The following is a 20,914-nucleotide window of genomic DNA, read 5'->3' as shown; positions in this document are numbered from 1 at the left end:
ATTTTGAAGGGTATCATTTTGCATCTCTCTTTTTGAACAGACCCACAGAGCCTAGAAATAACAGCTCTTGTCCTCCGTGGAAGTGAGAGAATCTGACTGTGTCGAGACTGAAAGACCTCTGTGAAGTTAATTGACTTTGCTGCTTAGGAATCTATTTTCCAGCACAGTCCTCCTTTAAAACTATTTTAACTGTACTGGGAAACAGTTATAGAGCACCTTCTAAAACTCCCCCTTCTAAGACCTCTCTGTGGTATCAGAGAAAGATCAATCCCTCCTTCATCACCTCCTCTCAGTCGCCCAGGCAGGAGAAACGGGGAGAGAAGGAGAAGAGGAGGAAAGAACAGTAGAGCCGCTGCCGTCGTCCATTAAACATATGCACCGCTCCATTTCCTCTAAGCTGAGGGTGTCTGTTGCTAGTGGGGACATGGACACCGCTCCTACAACCGTGTCGGCAGCCGGGGATGCCACGTGCGACGAGACGGTGTGTGAGGCACTGGGTCGCTTCGAGGCCACGCTGGCGGCGGCGGTGCGCGAGGTGCATGTGGACGTGAGTGCCTTCAAGCGGGGCGTGGAGCGGCGGGTGGATGAGGCGTGTCAAGCCCAAGGGCCCCTGGCCGAGGCGGTGCAACGGCTGATGCAGGAGAACCTGCAGCTCCGGAGTCAGCTGGAGGCGCTGGCCCGCCTGGTGGAGGGTCTGACAGGGAATGGGGTGGACAGGAGTGCCCTGGAGGAGAGGGACGGTAGGGGACAGACCCCCATGACTTCGTCCCAGGGGATGGTGAACAGGAGCCACAGGAGTCCCTCCACAATGGTCCCCAATGGACCGTCAGAGTCTGGTTCTTCTGGTCTTGGTTCTGGGTCTTCTGGTTCTGGCGCCTCTAGTTCCACATCAGCCCATCTCTCCAGCAGAGAGCCCATGGAGGACAACATGGTTAATGTGAGTATTGCCTTGTTACTGGAGAAGATATTGTCCCATGTAGTATCATTTAGTAGAATGCAAGGGAATGTCATCTGGGAAAATTGAAAGCCTTTCATGGTGTGTGTGTGTGTGTGTGTGTGTGTGTGTGTGTGTGTGTGTGTGTGTGTGTGTGTGTGTGTGTGTGTGTGTGTGTGTGTGTGTGTGTGTGTGTGTGTGTGTGTGTGTGTAAGAAAGATTGAGACAGTGCTAAGTTGTAAATCTGTTGTCTCTCTCAGTGGGGAAAGTGTTGTGTTGCCCCTGGTCATTCATTTTAAAGCTCCTGGCTCAGTGTAGTACTAATACATTAAATAGTGTGAAGCTGCGTGTATCTACAGTAGGCAGCAATGGGACAAGGGCAAGCTGTCCATCCTCCACCCGAATGACCTTCTTTAAACATGTCAAAAAGAATTCAAGCGTCCATGTGTACAGCACAGGAGGCTGCTGTGGGGAGGACGGCTCATAATAATGGCTGGAAAGGAGTGACTGGAATGGCATCAAACACATGGAAACCACGTGTTGGATGTATTTGATACCATTCCACCTATTCCACTCCAGCCATTACCACGAGCCCATCCTCCCCATTAGGGGCGGCAGGTAGCCTAGTGGTTAGAGCATTGGACTAGTAACCAAAAGGTTACAAGATCAAATCCCTGAGCTGACAAGGTAAAAATCTGTCGTTCTACCCCTGAACAAGGCAGTTAACCCACTGTTCCTATGCCGTCACTGAAAGTAAGAACTTGTTCTTATTAATTAACTGACTTGCCTAGTTAAATAAAGGTACAAAAAAATAGGCTGCCACCAACCTCCTGTGGTGTACACACATATTCATGAATATACACACACAAAATACAAGTAGTGGAATGTATTTGGAAATACACTTGGAAAGTATAGGCATGTATTTGAGAATATTCAAATACGCGGACTCAAATACACTCCCATACATTAAACCCAAGTGGTTTTGGTGTTTGAAATAATGTTTTTGAAATAGAAATAGGTATTTGAAAATACTTTCAAATAGTATGCTATTTATAGGAAATTATTTGAAAATACTTTCACATACACTGTACATCCAATAGGAGTAGTTGATTCGGGCCACATCATTTGAAAATTCTCAAATACACAGAATATAAGTATTTAAATAAAAAATAATACACACACACACACACACACACATTTTTGCACCCAAATTCAACACATTCAATGTAGCATCTCTGCTGGTGGTTTCTCCAGTGGGACCATGAGCATGACATCCAGAGGACCTCTTACTGTCTGCCTGTCTGTCTGTGTCATTAGGTACCTCCCATTGAAAGAAGATACTGTACTTGTACACACATGAATGCTCCCACAGTTTTATTATTTATTCAGACTGTGTAAGGGTATCTATTTTGAAGTGTACTTTTTGTACCCTGTAGTGCACCTTGAACTAACTGGATGCTCGTACACTACTTCTAATCTCTCATTGAATCCAAAGATTTAAATCTGTGTGTTTTTCGGTTAAGCCAAGAGGCCAGTCAGTGCTATCTGCTCCTCCATTCCCCTCTCTCCGCTCCTTCCGTCATCGCAAAAGGGCACATGTATTTTTGGCAGGGCAGGCCTGATTGATGGCTCTGGTCCTGGACATTTGGGTTGGAGCCCTTTGGGACCGCTCTGTACCCCCCTGGTCCATACAGCTCCGTGTGGAGCTTTAAACCTCCCATCAACTTTTAAAACAGGCCTCACTTTTTATAGCCAACGCCAAGCCAGTTTGAGTCCTCAGCTGTGTGTGTGTGTGTGTGCGTGTGTGTGTGTGTGTTTCACCTGAAAGTATAATTTCCAGTCTTGGTTCAGGATAGATTTTAATAGCACCACAAAGTCCTAGCTAACATAACTGCAACTCTGGATGTATAGAAACAGAGAGAGAGGAGAGAGAAAGGCTGGAATAGGAGACGGGCATAGCAGCAACCCTCTCCACCCTTCCCAGCACCTTTATAGGTGCTTATTTTGGGTTAAATTTTTTTAACTCAAAGCACAGATCGGACACATGGAAATTCATTTCCTTAGGCATTAATCATGCAAACACATTTATTTTTATTGTGACATGGCATCACTGAGATTCAAACCTATAATCTTCTGTTGTCTCTCCAGGGAATTAGTCCACTGCACCACCAGGATGGAGCTAGCATGCCATGGTTTTTAAGCATACAAATCTGTTAGTTTTAGTCTATTCAAACAGACCCAATTCAAAGGAAACAAGCACTCATTAAGATTGGGTGTGGCCAATTAGTGGGCACACCTGAACACATTTAAGATAGAAGATAGAGAGAGTTTTGTTGATGGTGAGAATGGAATGTACAGTTGAAGTCGGAAGTTTACATACACTTAGGTTGGAGTCATTAAAACTCGTTTTTCAGCCACTTCACAAATTTCTTGTTATCAAACTATAGTTTTGGTAAGTCAGTTAGGACATCTACTTTGTGCATGACACCAGTCATTTTACCAACAATTGTTTACAGACAGATTATTTCACTTATAATTCACTGTATCACAATTCCAGTTGGCCAGAAGTTTACATACACTAAATTGACTGTGCCTTTAAACAGCTTGGAAAATTCCAGAAAATGATGTCATGGCTTTAGAAGCTTCTGATAGGCTAATTGACATAATTTGAGTCAATTGGAGGTGTACCTGTGGATGTATTTCAAGGCCTACCTTCAAACTCAGAGCCTCTTTGCTTGACATTATGGGAAAATCAAAAGAAATCAGCCAAGACTTCAGAAAAAAAATTGTAGACCTCCACAAGTCTGGTTCATCCTTGGGAGCAATTTCCAAATGCCTGAATATACCACGTTCATCTGTATAAACAATAGTACGTCAGTATAAACACCATGGGACCACGCAGCTGTCATACCACTCAAGAAGGAGACGCGCTCTGTCTCCTAGAGATGAACGTACATTGGTGCGAAAAGTAGAAATCAATCCCAGAACAACAGCAAAGGACCCTGTGAAGATGCTGGAGGAAACCGGTACAAAAGTATCTATATCCACAGTAAAATGAGTCATATATCGACATAACCTGAAAGGCCGCTCAGCAAGGAAGAAGCCACTGCTCCAAAACCGCCATAAAAAAGCCAGACTACGGTTTGCAACTGCACATGGGGACAAAAATCATATTTTTTGGAGAAATGTCCTCTGGTCTGATGAAACAAAAATATAAACGTTTGGCCATAATGACCATTGTTATGTTAGGAGGAAAAAGGGGGAGGCTTGCAAGCTGAAGAACACCATCCCAACTGTGAAGTACGTGGGTGGCAGCCTCATGTTGTGGGGGTGCTTTGCTGCAGGAGAGACTGGTGCACTTCACAATATAGATGGCATCATGCGGAAGGAAAATTATGTGGATATATTGAAGCAACATCAAGACATCAGTCAGGAAGTTAAAGCTTGGTCGCAAATGGGTCTTCCAAATGGGCAATGAGCCCAAGCATACTTCCAAAGTTGTAGCAAAATGGCTTAAGGACAACAAAGTCAAGGTATTGGAGTGGCCATCACAAAGCCCTGACCTCAATCCTATAGAAAATATGTGGGCAGAACTGAAAAAGTGTGTGCGCGCAAGGAGGCCTACAAACCTGACTCAGTTACACCAGCTCTGTCAGGAGGAATGGGCCAAAATTCACCCAACTTATTGTGGGAAGCTTGTGGAAGGCTACCCAAAATGTTTGACCCAAGTTAAACAATTTAAAGGCAATGCTACCAAATACTAATTGAGTGTATGTAAACTTCTGAACCACTGGGAATGTGATGAAAGAAATAAAAGCTGAAATAAATCATTCTCTCTTCTATTATTCTGACATTTCACATTCTTAATATAAAGTGGTGATCCTAACTGACCTAAGACAGGGAGTTTTTGCTTGGATTAAATGTCAGGAATTGTGAAAATCTGAGTTCAAATGTATTTGGCTTATGTGTATGTAAACTTCTGACTTCAACTGTATTTGAGAAAATTCCAAATATCAAACCAGTAGGATAAGTTTCCTAGAACACTACCAACATTTAAATTAAAAGTAACCATGTTTGAACTTTTAGGAAACGTTCTTTTTTTTGTTGTTGTCAAGTTCCTTAAAGAGATACTTTGGGAGTTTAGAAGTGAGCCCCTTTATCTACTTCCCCAGAGTCAGATGAATTCGTGGATACAATTTGTATGTCTTTGTGTCCAATATGTAGTAAGTTAGAGGTACTGTTGTTTAGAAAGCCAATGCTAACTAGCGTTAGCGCAATGACTGGAAGTCTATGGGTATCTGCTAGTTCCAGTCATTGCGCTAACGCTAGTTACCAATTGCACTAGTGCTAGTTAGCAACTTCCTTCAAACTGCACAAAGAGACATAAAAATGGTATCCATGAGCATCTGACTCTGGGAAAGTTTATAAAGGGCTTCACTGACAAAATCCTGAAGTATCCCTTTAAATGTGCTGAGAAAATTCCAAAGCCAAGCAACTATCCTGCACCATTCCCATAAAGTTGTGGGAAGGTTGTATGCAAAATAACCATAGGACAACCACGCTCTCACCATGCTCTAAGAAACATGGTTCTCAGAATGTTATGTGCTAGCTGAGAGGCTATTTTGGGTTGTTGCTGGTTACAGGTCAGGATTTTTTGTGTTTCGTATCAACTGCTCTTGGAGAATAAGAAGGGTTTGGTTGTTGGGTAGATGATAGGATTAGTGGTTGGTAGGATTATGATAGGTGGTAGGTGATAGTCTGACACGGATTGTTGTTGTTCTTATTTGATTTCCACCCCTAATGTATCTGAACACACACACATACACAAACACATACATACTTGAATTTGTATTTGGATCTACAATGAAATAAAGGGTTAGGCTTACAAGTGGTACACACACACTAACACACACACACATTTATCTTGGGGCAGCAAGTACCATGTGGAGACCCTTAAGGAACTATTCTGGGTCTCCATATCTCTTCACTTCAGAGCAGCACATGAGGGAGTGCTTCGTCCAACCAATCCCAGTCCTGAGCTGAGCCTCCTGACGGGACGGAAAGTAGAATTCCGTCTCCGTGTCAATATCCCCCTGAGCTGGATTGCCAGCTGTTCCCCTCTCGAAACACACACCCTGCCAACATTCCACAGCGCTGATGTCACCTGGCTGTTCCCCCATCAACCCTGACTACGTCAGAAATGCATTCCTACAGATTAGCTGGTCAAAAGTAGGCTACATGAAAAGTGCAATACTGTTAGTATGTGTTAGTGCAGGTTTTCAGTGAATTTATGTAAATCACAAAGCTCATCTGCAGAAAAATTCTCAGCAACAAAAGAAGGATCAAATTAAGATCTTACATCTGTACATGTGTGTATCCCTTGTAACCATAGTCCTGTAATCCTGAGATTCAGCAAGTCTTGGAGGACAATGGAAATAAATAAAAAGCATATTTATAGTTAAAAGTAGATCTAAATGGCATCTTAAAATCTGTGTGTGTACCCCTTGTAACCCTAACCCTGTATTTCTTGCAAATGTGTGTGTTTGACTGTGTTTGTTTGACTCTGTGTGTTTGTATTTGTACGTATGTTTGCGTGTTTCTGAGGAGAAAGGGAGAGATCGACTAGAAGTAAAATAGATTCAGAAAGAGAGTGAGCGGGAACATTTTTTATTTTTTAAATGGAGAAGCAGACAGGGTGAGACAGATAGAGAGCAACAATGATACAGTAGGTATGTGAGCCATGCACACAGATCATCGCTACTGCTAATCCCTAGCCTCTGCTATGACTTGACCGGGCTCTCATCGTGGCTCTATCGCTGGCAGTCGCAGCCATGGGGGGATAGCGGGTGCGACTGCCAATCTAGAAGGCTCTGAAGTACTGAGTTCTGGCACTGAATGATAGCATTGGAACAGTTTGGTTGTCCCACTACTAACTCCCTGATCTCAAAAGGCCCTGTTTGGGGCTATATTAGGATGTAAGAGGAGTGGGGGACATTGGGGTGACTGATTACAAATCCAAAATAGCTCCAGGACTTAAGGCTTGTCTCTCCACACCTCTCAGTTAGACCCACGCGCTGAGCCCCAGTGCCACTAAAGACTACAGTCACAATTGGGACTTATGGAGACCCAGAGATGAATAGGAATAATACCATTCCCAGACCAAATGTCCAATGTTGTAATTGTCAGGGGGAGGGGGGGATCAAAATGGCTCTGTTTATTTGTTCTTGGGGGGGTTAAAGAAGACCTAAAGCTGTACTTTTGTTTGTATCCACAAGGTGGACCATGTTTTCAATTTGCTCATCTGGCCATTTAAGGCTATGCTAGATTCTAAGGCTATGTTCCTGGTGCCATTTTGGGCCTGTTGCAAATTCCAGTTTGTTGTCCCCCACTATGAAATCAGGAAGGGGACTGTCCGTCCGCTAGTCACACACTATATCTCAGATAACACTGGCCAGATTTTGACAAAACCTGGGTGAGTGATGCATCTTGCCATAGAGATCCAGCATTTACAAAATTACACTGATTACTATAGCCCAAGGCGGGAGCAATAGTAATTAACTGAAACGTGTGAGTCACACCAGAGAGGAAGAGGCGAAGCGAGAGGGATAACTGGGCCCAAAATCTGTCTTCTCCAGTAGATGGCATTTTATTTGGCACATGACATGGAGTACAGGGAGTGGATTAGCTAAAGAGACTGCAGGGCATGACAATCAGGGCTGCTTGCTGGCCCGGGCAACATCTGCCGAGTTCACTGGGCCAGTTAATAAAGCTTTCATTCACACTTGTTATCAACCAGCATTCCCTCTCTGTCTCGAGTGAGCCCCGCCTCAGTCCTGGATACGTCCTGGATACTCCCACCAGACCCGTCTCAGCGGAGGCGGGAAGCCCATCAACGCATTCAAAAGTCCTTCACCTGCTTTTCACAGCGATGTCAATAAAAAAAGTAACCACGGGAAGTGTGTTGGCCAATCGAATGCATTAGCAAAAATCATAATAACATTTCTTAACAGGGCCATGAGCCGTGCCCACATCATTTATTGTTCCTGATTTAACTTACATTTGTTTTACAGGTTATTTTATTGTGTGCTCTTTTAGATTGTGCCTATTGTGTAGTAATGGGGCCGTAGTTAAGTGTGTTCTGTTTCTCTTTTATATAGGGTCACAAAGGTGTTGACAGAACCGAAGACAAAAACGTTGCTGCTGTGTTGGAGAATGGACATCACAAAGACCAAGGTTTAAACACACACCAGTGTTGGGGTCAATTCAGTTGAAAATTCGAAGTTATTATTCAAGATTTTAGAAAACAATTTCAATTAGGGAATTGAATTGAAAGTGAATCCTCATGCATGTCTGCTACCTCCCATTCAGTCAGGGGTCAGGAGGCAGAGGAGCACAAGCCTCATCTCTCCGTCAGTGCTATGACCAGGACTTGTCCCGAGTCACCAACTGGCCCCAGACGAGCCTCAGTGGAGCTCAAGTCTCCCGGTGTCACCCCACCCAAAGCAAGACCAGATTTTTTGTTTAAATCTGGTTAGTAAAATAACTGTAATATAATATAGCTAGCTATATGTTACATATTTGTTTACTTACCTTGTAAGCAGGCTATTGATATTTTTGTAATCCTCATTGTATGTACACTCCTAACAAATCAGACGACTCATCATTCGGCGAGCCACATCTTGCCTGCACTGCCATAACCAAAACAGACTCCCCAACTGGCCCAAAACCGCCAGCACAATCTCCTGCTTTGGCCAGGAAATCTCCTGCTTCAACACCAAAGTCTCCTGCCTACCCAATAGCTGACGTCACCACTCCCAAAACAGCACTTGATGCTCTGTTTAGTTCTGGTGAGTAGAACATGGATTGGACTCTCTACCCTTAAAGGGATAGTTCACCCAAATTCCAAAAAGTAATTTTGGATTTTGTGCAAAAGTCTAGTAATTTTGTGGTGAACTGTCCCCCTAAGATGTGTTTTGAAGAATCAACCTTTATTATTAATAAAGGTAAATGAAGGAACATATCCATGGCTGACTTTGTTGACATGTGTTGATTGTTTCAGCACCAGCATTGAAGAGAGAGACCCCTGTATCAATGCGTACATTTACCCTTCCAGGCCTATCACAAGGATCAGGTACATCATCTTTTTTGCTTTCAGTGGGCCTAGATTGTAACATGTAGTCATTTCTGCCAGATTGGGAATCTGTGTCTGTCATCTACTCTCATTGACACCTGACCAGGTTCAAATAGTACTTGTTTTCTTTCAAATACTTGTTGATTATGCCGGCCTGGAATGCCAAATGTACAATGTTTCCATTGGTTTCATTGCAGCAGTCAAGCTCAATCAAGTGCAGCTAAAGTATTTGATATAAAACGAATACTGTTTGAACTCAGGTCTGGTTGACACAATCCATCTGACCTGATGTCACACGTTGCATACAAGCTAAACTTTACCAGCAAACATTTTCTCCTCTTCTGTCTATTCTCACCCAATCAGAGAGTTTTTCTGGACAACAAACGCAAGTGAGGTCACCAGTCAGCAGTCATGCAGTACAGAAGGAGAACATCTCTGTATCTCTGGCTCCACCTCATACCCCTGTCAGTGCCTTGAGCAGAACTAGCCCAGAGTCACCATCTGCACCTGCCCCAACTCAGTCACCTGCCCCCCCATCATGGGCTCCTGCTGCCCCAACTCAGTCCCCTGCCCCCCCATCATGGGCTCCTGCTGCCCCAAATCAGTCCCCTGCCCCCCCATCATGGGCTCCTGCTGCCCCAACTCAGTCCCCTGCCCCCCCATCATGGGCTCCTGCTGCCCCAACTCAGTCCCCTGCCCCCCCATCATGGGCTCCTGCTGCCCCAACTCAGTCCCCTGCCCCCCCATCATGGGCTCCTGCTGCCCCAACTCAGTCCCCTGCCACCCTAACTCAATCTTCTGCATCACCAACTCAGGCTCCTGCAGCCCCTCCATCTCCTTCCCCTGCACCCAAAACACCTAGTCAACCAGTATTTGAGGATACCACACCCAAAGCATTGGGAGAATTTCCTTTCAAACGTGGTGAACGTGGTAAGGGACACAAGGACTCTCTCTCTACTATCTCTTTTCCGTTTCCAACTTAGTTCTTTCACATTTCTTTGTCTGACCTCCAGTTCTATTTCAGTTTCTTTCTCTTCTTTCGTTCTTTTACAGTAGCACCTGCAGTTAAGGCAGCGAGCCCGAGTCTAACGCGTAGCATGAGCTTCCCAGCCACCACAGGTAAAACTAGGAACTGGGCCCGAATTTGCAAAATCTTCTTAAGAATAATGTTCTTCTTAATTGTGAACTTGTTAAGCAAGGTTGCTATTCCTTAATAAGGTGCTTACGTTATTTCTTATGCTTCTCATTAAGCAAAAAGTTCAGAGGAAATTAGATTCTTGAAAATAAAGTTATTGGATTTCTTCTTGGAAATGTTCTTAATTCCAAGATAGCTAAACCCTAGTCTTAAAAACTCTGGGCAGTGAGAGAATAAGCTAATGAAAGCAATTGAACATGTTTAATTCACTCACAAACCTAATCTGAAAGTTTCAGTATTGATTATTTTAAACCCAAGAACATCTCAGTAATAAATATGCTAGCATTTTTAGATTGCTAGCTAGACCGGTTGTCTAGCAACAATCATCTTAAGAAGATAGTTAAGAAGTTCACTAGAAGATATTTGAGAAGTTTGTGAGAAAAATAATAAAATAATGTCTGTCTCTTTCTTTCTCTCTGTGTGATGTGCAGAAAAACTCCTACCCCCCAGAAAAGTGCCTCCCCCTGGCACAGACAGGTCAGTCCTTGACGAATTATAAAACATATCAAATGAGACACTATTCAAATACATGTAAATCACAACCATATAAACCTGGCATTTTAGTATTTATTCAGAAGCTCAATGATGTATATTTTTACATAATCTTTAGGAGCTTGGACAAGTTTGGCGGTTCGGACAAGTTTGGTGGTCCAAATAAATTTGGTGGTCCAAACAAGTTTGGCGGTCCAAACAAGTTAGGTGGTCCGGACAGGCTTGGTGGGCTGGACAAGTTTGGGGGCGGTGGGGAGCGGAAACTGCAGAGGTCACAAACGCTGCCTCGCAACCTCGGGATGCAGAGCAAACGGTCTCTGTTTGAGAGTTTGGCCTCTGAGTGTGACAGGTACAAAAGGCGCAGTCAGTCACCCTGACTTCACCCATTGTCTCTCTTGCCCGACTTAGCTAGCTATTACTCCCTATTGAGTAATTGCTAAACCCTAGGTTTTGAGGTTATGAGACCATAACCCTACTCCTATCAACCCAGTACTTTGTGTTGAGCGTCAATAAAAGCCAACAGGCCCTTAGAATCACATTTTACATGTTCCTCAACCCTTTATTACATGTATATTATCACTATCATTGTGTGATAAGTCACAGTTGGGTCCTGTTTATATGCCACTTAGCGAACACTGTTGTCCAAAGTGACTTAAAGTATAGTGTGTGCATACATTTGTAGTGTGTGTGTAAAGAATCCCTTTGGGAATTGAACCCATTACCTTGGTGTTGCTAGATCCATGTTCTTACCAAGTGAACTACACAGCCACAAACAATTGACCACCTCTATGTTCCACTCTGCAGGTCCAAGGCTGCAGGCTCCAAGCCCAAACTGCAGCGTTCCCAGAGTTTTAACAGCGCCAGCAGCATCAAGGCAATGCTCCTGGAGTGGTGCCGATCCAAAACGTTTAGCTACCAGGTGGGTCAAGCCCTAGTCCCTTGTGACAGACTGTTCACAACGTGATAAATGTTAGCTAGCACACATGAGATTTGATTCTGGTTTCCAGCAATTTGTCCATCTCAGTCCTTTCAGGGCTTTAGACAGCTTAAGAGGCTCCATATTATCATACCATTAACTTTTGTTCATAACTGGACCATGTGTGTTATGTGAATGGAAGATTTACCAGCAAATGTGGCCTTTAAAGTTGGTCAATATATAGGAATACATACGTTTTTAACTGGTCTTCTATGGAAATAACATTGCATTTGGCTCCTACCATTTTCTCCTCCATCAGAACATAGACATCCAGAACTTCTCATCCAGCTGGTGTGATGGAATGGCATTCGCTGCCCTGGTCCACTCCTTCTTCCCCCTGGAGTTTGACTACAACACACTGAATCCTGCCAATCGCAAACACAACTTTGAAGTGGCCTTCACCACAGCAGAGTAAGTGTGTATGTGTGTGTGTGTGTTGGGGATAATACCTCAAGGAGGAGATCCTGGGACAAGTCTGTGGCATACAGTGTTATAATATATATGTATTAGAAACCTTATCTTTAAATATTGTGGGTTATATTTTTTATTTTCTCTTTCTCCTTCTGTCTCTCTTAGGGAGCAGGCTGACTGTGTGCGTCTCATAGAGGTAGAGGATATGATGGTGATGGGTAACAAACCAGACCCCATGTGTATCTTCACCTACGTCCAGTCCCTCTACAACCACCTCAAGAAGTTTGAGTGACAGTCCTGTGCAGAGGCGATCACCCCTATCACCAGGCACACTGACACTTCGTCAACGAGCCAATGCACTACTCCCTACTTTGTTCAACTCTCGATAACTGTATAGAACGATTGTGCTTGTACAATTCTATTTGAATTTGTCTTGTCAAGTAATAATGTGCTGTGCATATGGTTTGGGGCTCTTATTTTGCCTCCTTTAGAAAATAGAGGTAGTGAATTGGGGAAAAGATTGTAGTTTTACAAATATATTTTTTAACTCAGAGAGCCACCTGCTGGTTATTTTCTAGTGGTGTAATTAGGATTCAATGTAGATCATAAAATAGTGTTTGTCATGCATGAAGCTAGCAAAACACCTGAAAGACATAATTTAAAATTCAAGTTGTAAAGAAAGTGGGAAGAAAGTGAAAATGAAAGAAGTGAAAATGCAAAGAAAGGTGGCAGGAACAACTTGTTAGTTGTACGCGCTGGTCTTGAATCAGTTTGGCCTTCTGCTAATGCCATTGGCCTTAAGGCATTTTTGAAGGACTGTCTTGCAGTGAGATCATGATATTTACAGGTATGTTGATGTTTAAAAGACATCTGTTTTTATGTAAAAAAAAGTCCAGATTGTCAGTGTTACAAATAAACAGCTGTATCTACAAATTGTATTCAATGTCAATCAAATGTATTGGATTAGCTTTTATTTCAACTGTATTAAAATAATAGTGATGTACACTATTTGTTATCACTTTCTGAATTAGGTAATGGGTTATTATATCTTGGGAATGAAACCAGCCAGTGGAGCTTATGCCGCGTTCACGTGCTAGTCTGAACTAGGAAACTCTGAAATTACCAAATTGCTAACTGGTTGAACACAGCATGTGTATAACTCAGTGGTATAACTACAACCAGTTAGCAAGTCGGAAATGTCTGAGTTTCCTAGTTCAGACTAACACGTGAACACAGCATCAAACCAGCGACCATTTGGTTACAGGCACACTATCCCCTAGCCTACACCTTTCAAGGTGTTGTCACTTGTTTCCATAGCCACAAAGTCATAAACCCTGCCTATTTCGACACTTTCTCTTCTTAAAATTTGATTTTAAACCTTAATCCTAACCTTAACTACACTACTAACCATATGCCTAACCTTAATTAAGACCAAAAGGCACTTTTTTTCATGTATTTCTACGATATATATAGACAATTTTGACTTGGTAGCTATGAATCTCGTTGAAATCCTCTCAAATATAGTCATTGATACACACACACGTCACACCCCAATGTGAACAGAGGCCAGAGATGACAAATAGGTACCAGAGTGAGTTGGTGACTACAACTATTGTGTGTCGTGTGTAGATGGTGGTGGGAATTACATTGATCATGCCTATGTGCATATATTTATTTATTTAACCTTTATTTAACTAGGCAAGTAAAAATGAAAAATCACATTTACATAGGTATTCAGACCCTTTGCTATACAGTAAGACTCAAAATTGAGCACGTTTCCATTGATCATCCTTGAGATGTTTCTACAACTTGATTGGAGTCCACCTGTGGTAGATTCAATTGATTGGACATGATTTGGAAAGGCACACACCTGTCTATATAAGGTTCCACAGTTGACATGATGGTGCCGGAGGGGATGGCTGCCGTTTTATCGACTCTTAACCAACCACGCTATTTTGTTTGTTTTTTCGCGTTGTTCGTAACTTGTTTTGTACATAATGTTGCTGCTACTGTCCCTTATGACCGAAAAGAGCTTCTGGACATCAGAACTGTGATTACTCACCTCAGATTAGACAGAGTTTTTCTTCAGTGAGTTGGATGGGAGGGAGATACTACAGACACCAGGCCAAGATCCCCATCATTTGCTGGAGAAGGAAACAGATTTTGCGGATGCCACAGATGTCTCAAGTTTTGAGAGAGCGTGCAATTGGTATGCTGATTGCAGGAATGTCCACCAGAGCTGATGCCAGATAATTGAATGTTAATTTCTCTACCGTAAGCTGCCTCCAACATCGTTTTAGAGAATTTGGCAGTACGTCCAACCGGCCTCACAACAGCAGACCACGTCTAACAATGCCTGCCCAGGACCTCCACATCCTGCTTCTTCACCTCCAGGATAGTCTGAGACCAGCCACTCAGATAGCTGATGAAACTGGGTTTGCACAACCAAAGCATTTCTGCCCAAACTGTCTCAGGGAAGCTCATTTGCTTGTTCGTCGTTCTCATCAGGGTAATGCCCTGACTGCAGTTCGGCGTCGAACCAACTTCAGTGGGCAAATGCTAACCTTCGATGGCCACTGGCATGCTGGAGAAGTGTGCTTTTCACGGATTAAGAGGACAGACAGTGTGTATGGCGTCGCGTGGGCGAGCTGTTTGCTGATGTCAATGTTGTGAACAGAGTTCCCCATGGTGGCGGTGGTATGGGCAGGCATAAGCTACAGACTGAACAGAGCATGTTATATCAACGAAAAGCCAAGCTTGTCCAGCTGGCATTTGAGAGGGACCTGACAAGTACATTTCACCAGGAAGCAGAATTGAATCAGGAACTTCTTGAGGTTTAACACAGCACACGAGGAGACTGCAACTGTTCTCAATGGTAAGCTACAACCTTTATGGCCCTGTCCACCATGACTGAATTATTTATTCACTGGTTTTCTCTCATGTAAGCCTACTGGTTGTTTGGCAAATTTTTTATGTAATGTATAGTTAAGGCCACATGTGTCTGATTTTCACACCTCCCTTGTACTTGATTGATAAATGAAGGTCACTAATTAGTAAGGAACTCCCCTCAGCTGGTTTTCTCGGTCTTAATTGAAAGGAAAAACCCAAAACCTGCAGACACTAGGCCCTCCATGGAATGAGTTTGACACCCCTACTGTAGGCCGTTGCTTTTTACTTCAATGCATCTTTAAGATTTATCTGTGATCGTGTCATTAGGCTACTTAGCTTTGCGGGTCTAATGCTATTGATAAATATACAGATCTTCGTTATTTGATGGGTATAGGGAAAATGACCAATGTAGCCTAATTGGTTGTTGTCTGAGGTGAGTCCTGGCACACTGTTCCTGTTTTCCTGGCTGTCCACTCTGGTGGTACTGAAATTGGCAGTGCATGTAAGGTTATCCTTTTATCGCCTGACTGGCGGTAGCCTTCTGTCCATGGTCCTGAATCGATGGCTACGTGTGTGGGGTTTTAATAAGCGCATCTTGGCCTACCAGTCTTTGTAGGACTTCAATTAAAAATGTGCGTGCTTTCTCGTGTGCAAAATGACAGCTGTTGTGTATATGTCTGCATTTCAGATAGGCATACATTTTTGTACATGTTGTACGTCAGAGTAGTAGGACCAATACCGTGTGCAGCCTACTAAAAGAAGTATGGAAAACATTTACTCTGATCATTAATTTGCATTACACATTAGTTGTGTGATAGGCTAGTGATGTCAATACTATGACACCGCCCCCTCTAACTCTCTGACACAGAAAATATTGCGCCACCTGGAGAAGTAGCGGATTGGTAAAGGCTCATTGCGTACTAGGGTTGACCCCATTTAGTTGACTGGTCGATTGTTTGGTCAATAGGCTGTTGGTCGACCAAGATTTCTTTAGCGGAGCAGTAGCAACAACAAATAAATATCATGTCTGTGTGGACTGATCCATTGTGGAGGCCTAACATGCAGTGTGGCTCTATCACCTGGACATGTTGAAATACCATATCTTCACGCCTAGAATAAAAACCTTCAGGATTCCGTCCTTAACTGTCAATTTATTGAAAACAAATAAGAATTACAGGGGGCAGTTTGGAAAAAAACGAATCCCATCCGAATCGTCCTCTGGAATAATGGACATTCTGGAGTAATAATTACATAACCAACGTTCTCTAGTAATACTAGTCCCGTGTGAATAGGTCTTTGGTCATGTGCATATGATGCATACATGTGTCAAGTAAAGAGGGCAAGGGTTGAGGGAATAGGGAATGTTTTTCCTAAACAAATGAGGGATTTTGGTAACAGAACTATTTAGTCAGAAATGGCTAATTATATTGCAGCTTCAGCAACACGGACAATTTGATGTTATGTTGTGGTCGCTGCAGCAGGGAAAGTCACTCAGTCTTTTTTTTTTTTTTTTACACAATGCACAAGTCTGAGCCCGGCCTGGCACAATCAAATAATTTACTGGTCTGACTCCCTCTAGTCATAAACTCAGCAAAAAAAGAAACGTCCCTTTTTCAGGACCCTGTCTTTCAAAGATAATTAGTAAAAATCCAAATAACTTCACAGATCTTCATTTCCCATGCTTGTTCAATGAACCATAAACAATTAATGAACATGCAACTGTGGAACGGTCGTTAAGACACTAACAGCTTATAGACAGTAGGCAATTAAGGTTAATCTGCGTGAATTTCCCTTATGCATGCTGCAAGGAGGCATGAGGACTGCAGATGTGGCCAGGGCAATAAATTGCAATGTCCGACAGCGCTACAGGGAGACAGAACGGACAGCTGATCGTCCTTGCAGTGGCAGACCATGTGTTACAACACCTGCACAGGATCAGTACATCCGAACATCACACCTGCAGGACAGGTACAGGATGGCAACAACTGCCCGAGTTACACCAGGAACGCACAATCCCTCCATCAGTGCTCAGACTGTCCGCAATAGGCTGAGAGAGGCTGGACTGAGGGCTTGTAGGCCTGTTGTAAGGCAGGTCCTCACCAGACATCACCGGCAACAACATCGCCTATGGGCACAAACCCACCGTCGCTGGACCAGACAGGACTGGCAAAAAGTGCTCTTCACCGACGAGTCGCAGTTTTGTCTCACCAGGGGTGATAGTCGGATCTCAATGCCATTGAGCACGTCTGGGACCTGTTGGATCGGAGGGTGAGGGTTGACCCCATTTATGATGAAACTGAAACTGGCTCTCGTGAGGACCGCCACAGGAAAGGAAGACCCAGAGTTACCTCTGCTGCAGAGGATAAGTCTCCCGATCTTGCAGTAATAGGCTCGGTCCCCGAGCCCAAAGGCTAAAACTGGGAGGGTTCAGGTGGACAGACAAGTCACATGGACAACTAGGACAAAGCCTCTGCACCGCAATACTGGTCGACCAAACCGAGTATCGCCCAGGTTGGTACACTGTCACAAGTAATTAAAACATGGACAAAACCCCCCCAAACCGAGTGGGGGGACAGCAGAGCACCCAGACGGAGAAGTATACTTCTGCAATACACTCTAACAGAGCTCTTACCAAGCTAACTGTCTCTGGAAGGAACCAAGTAAAAGAAGAGGTGGAAGTAGTGCCATGGCAGCTATATAACGGGGTCAGCCACAGCACTACACGGGACTAATCTGGAAATCCTTACTCGGAATATATCCTGCCGTGCAAAAGATACCATATGACGTGATCCAATATAATGGTGCAGGAGGGGGCAGTGGTGGAAAGATGGCGGAAGTGGATGAACAGTTAGAATCAAGCAGTGCGTTGAGCAAAGTTGGCGAAGTCGAATGTACTGAATGGACAGTAGTATCGAAAACTGGAACAAAAGTAGTATCAAACAGGAACAAAAGTAGTATCAAACTGGAACAAAAAGGAAATTGTCTAAAATTGGAGTGGATGATGCATGCATGAACTATAATGAATCACTTCTTGTTGGGATGCATTTGAGTAAGGATTTATGAGGTGTCAAAAGGTGAAGTATGCGCTGGGAAAGTGGACTGTCAGTGACCAGGAGCGGTCTTATTTTGATTCATTGTATTTCTGAAGAACATAAGAAGATTGCAGTGAGCTTCAAAAGAATACAGACAACATAAGTTTTGAACTTCAGAGTAGAGCAACAGTCAGAGTCATCTCAGGGGTGTCGACGGATGTTCAGGTTGAATCCCTGAAGAGAATTCCTGGTGTGGTTGGTGCCCAGCGTCTGACCCGCTGGGTGAATGGAGAAAAATAAGAAAGTGTCAGTCCTGTTTTTATTTTTATAAAGAGCAAATACCTACTCATGTGAAGCTTGGTTATGTAAGATACGCTGAAAGAGTTTTTGTTCCCAAACCATTGCATTGTGTAAGAAATGTAAAGGATTTGGCCATGTTTCAAGTGTGTGCAGACGGAAAGAGTATATTGAAGAACGGTGTGTAGAAGGACGACGGTGTTGTAATTGTGGTGGGGATCATGATCCAGAGTTCCTGGAGTGCCCTGTAAGGGTGAAGGAGATTGAGGTGGCAAAAGTGGTCAATAAAATCTCCTATGCTGAGGCGATTTAAAATAATTGAGAAAACAAGTGAAGATAGGTAGTGGACGCACCACAGCCTGTAGTAAATGTGGTGGCAGGTAGCCTAGTGGTTAGAGCACCTAGTGGTTAGAGAGCCTGGTCCCTCTCTAGGTTTCTTCCTAGTGTCATGACGTTGCCCTGTTGGTGAGGTTTATGACCCCCATAAATACCTTCTCCCCCCCCCTTTCCTCTCTACTCTACAGATGTGACTGTTGGAAAGCCCTTTGTTAAGAGTCTGGGAACATCAAAAGGGTGGGGAACAGAACCATATTTCGGTAATCCAACCAGCTGAAAATATGCGTTGGTACATAATGAATATGATGTCCGATCAGTTGTCGTCTGAGACATTATTACTGATGATAGGATGACATAAACGGTATCTTGGAAAGTCTACAGTCTAGTTATCAGATTCACATGGAATTGTTGTGCAATTTAAATGTTTAAATATGAAACTATTTGTGAAAAGATGAAATGTAATTTTAGCTTCTAAATGAGAGAATGGTTTTCATAAAGTAAAAACTCTGCTCACTCAGCCCCGCCCAAGTGAACAGACATTGGTTGTAAACTATGAAACACGCCCTTCTCTCCCACCACTACATAAGCCCCTTTACGAAAATGTAATATTGTGTTCCCGAGGACTTGAGGACTGCTGTCCATATGTTTAAAAGGGCTAATATCAACTACAGAACTAAGCCAACCTCAGCGTGAGCTCTGGTTGTGAACGGTTGAACGACAATAAACTAACGAAATTAGCATTGTGTTTCTGGTGATGTGAGGACTGATGTCCATACGTTTAAAAGGGCGAATTTCAACGTGGAGGTGACGATCAACATGCCATAAGGATGAATTTCGACTATACCAGCCAGAATATAGCATGAGTTTACAGTATGGCAACTTGGTATGAACTTTGAACTCTTATTCACTAAAGAAGTGATACCTCCTAGCCGTTGAGTTGGCAGCAGCTGTAAACATGGGCTAGGAAAGGATGGACAAAGTATCTGTTCTATCACACATGACGACTGTACTACAACGTATCCGCTTTACCACCAGACATTCTTCAGAGGACGAGATCTCTGCTGGGCAACCCAGCCTTCCATCTACGACCAATCTATCGAAGCACAGCTCAGAGTAAATATTTCTTGCATTTTCCTTTACCAAATGGGGTTAAGGAATTATTTTGAATGCATAAGATTCTGTATTTACGACAGCATAGCTTCATGAGGTCCGATAGAGACCCAATCCTTTTGTTCCTCAGTCTTCCCACACTTTCATTCAAACCCAACCCCCTTTCTTTGTGTAACCAGCCGTCATATCGGTTCCGTCTACCAGGGACGTTTTCTTGTATGACATAATTACTAATCAATGTATGATCCATCCGGTGTATATGTAATTCTGTGTGATTATTTAGTAAATAAATAATTAAACCAAATTTTGTATTGCTGATTCAACTTGTTAGCTAGGGTTCGTGAAGATAACCAAGAATTCTATGACGTTCAGATGAGACTAAGGTGATGATTAATAATTGACTGCTATTGATGTAAAAGATTACCAGGTTTTTAAGAGTTTATTCGGAAGATAACAGCTCTATAAACATTCTTCCGTGGTTCCTTTCTAGTTAATTACATTTACATGGTTAGTTTAATCAGGTAATATTAATTAGACAAATGATTTTATAAAATAGCATGTCATATCACTTAATCCGGCATAGCAAAGACACGACACTACGACAGCCAGAAGAGGCCACCCCTCATAGCCTGGTTCCTCTCTAGGTTTCTTCCTAGGTTTTGGCCTTTCTAGGGAGTTTTTCCTAGCCATCGTGCTTCTACACCTGCATTGCTTGCTGTTTGGGGTTTTAGGCTGGGTTTCTGTTCAGCACTTTGAGATATCAGCTGATGTAAGAAGGGCTTTATAAATAAATTTGATTTGAGCATTGGGCCAGCAGAAATCTAAGAAACTGGACATTATTGTGGCTGCGGCGGAAAAGTTTTTGGGACTTGCAAGGGGCACTGGAGCCGCCCTCTCAGGTGCCCCTTGAGCCTGTTTTATTTTAGAATTATTTTTTTACAGAAAAGTTGTTTTGATTTCGTTTTTTTTTCGGGGGGTGGGGTAGTTTAGTTGTTTTGTTATCTTTTTTGGTAATCCTGTTTCGATCCCGTACAGTAGGTGCGGAATACACATTAAATTGTGAGATCGCCAATATACCATCGAAGAATGCTACAAACCTCAAATACGGTGT

The 20,914-nt window shown here is 43.2% G+C and overlaps 1 protein-coding gene across 5 annotated transcripts in view; it reads left to right on the top strand.

Annotated features, from left to right (window-relative positions):
• The window catches only part of LOC106603724 (smoothelin-like protein 2), a 13,441-nt gene extending 299 nt beyond the window's left edge, over positions 1–13,142 (top strand). The window contains exons 2-13 of one of the 5 annotated variants that reach the window (XM_014197757.2): positions 41–937; positions 8,092–8,167; positions 8,303–8,464; positions 8,587–8,781; positions 8,994–9,065; positions 9,429–9,995; positions 10,122–10,184; positions 10,692–10,737; positions 10,871–11,101; positions 11,557–11,671; positions 11,988–12,139; positions 12,305–13,142. In XM_014197757.2, coding sequence (XP_014053232.1) covers positions 374–937; positions 8,092–8,167; positions 8,303–8,464; positions 8,587–8,781; positions 8,994–9,065; positions 9,429–9,995; positions 10,122–10,184; positions 10,692–10,737; positions 10,871–11,101; positions 11,557–11,671; positions 11,988–12,139; positions 12,305–12,431 — 2,370 coding nt within the window. In that variant the 5' untranslated portion in view covers positions 41–373 and the 3' untranslated portion in view covers positions 12,432–13,142. Of the gene's footprint in view, positions 938–8,091; positions 8,168–8,302; positions 8,465–8,586; positions 8,782–8,993; positions 9,066–9,428; positions 9,996–10,118; positions 10,185–10,691; positions 10,738–10,870; positions 11,102–11,556; positions 11,672–11,987; positions 12,140–12,304 lie in introns of all 5 variants that reach the window. The other 4 variants (XM_014197755.2, XM_014197756.2, XM_014197760.2 and 1 more) reach the window with 4 other exon arrangements.
• Positions 13,143–20,914: the final 7,772 nt, after the last annotated feature.

Source organism: Salmo salar, chromosome ssa04, assembly GCF_905237065.1.
Source record: "Salmo salar chromosome ssa04, Ssal_v3.1, whole genome shotgun sequence".
NCBI classification, from domain to species: domain Eukaryota; kingdom Metazoa; phylum Chordata; class Actinopteri; order Salmoniformes; family Salmonidae; genus Salmo; species Salmo salar.
Note: the sequence above shows the minus strand (reverse complement) of the source record. Positions and strands in the feature narration are given on the sequence as shown.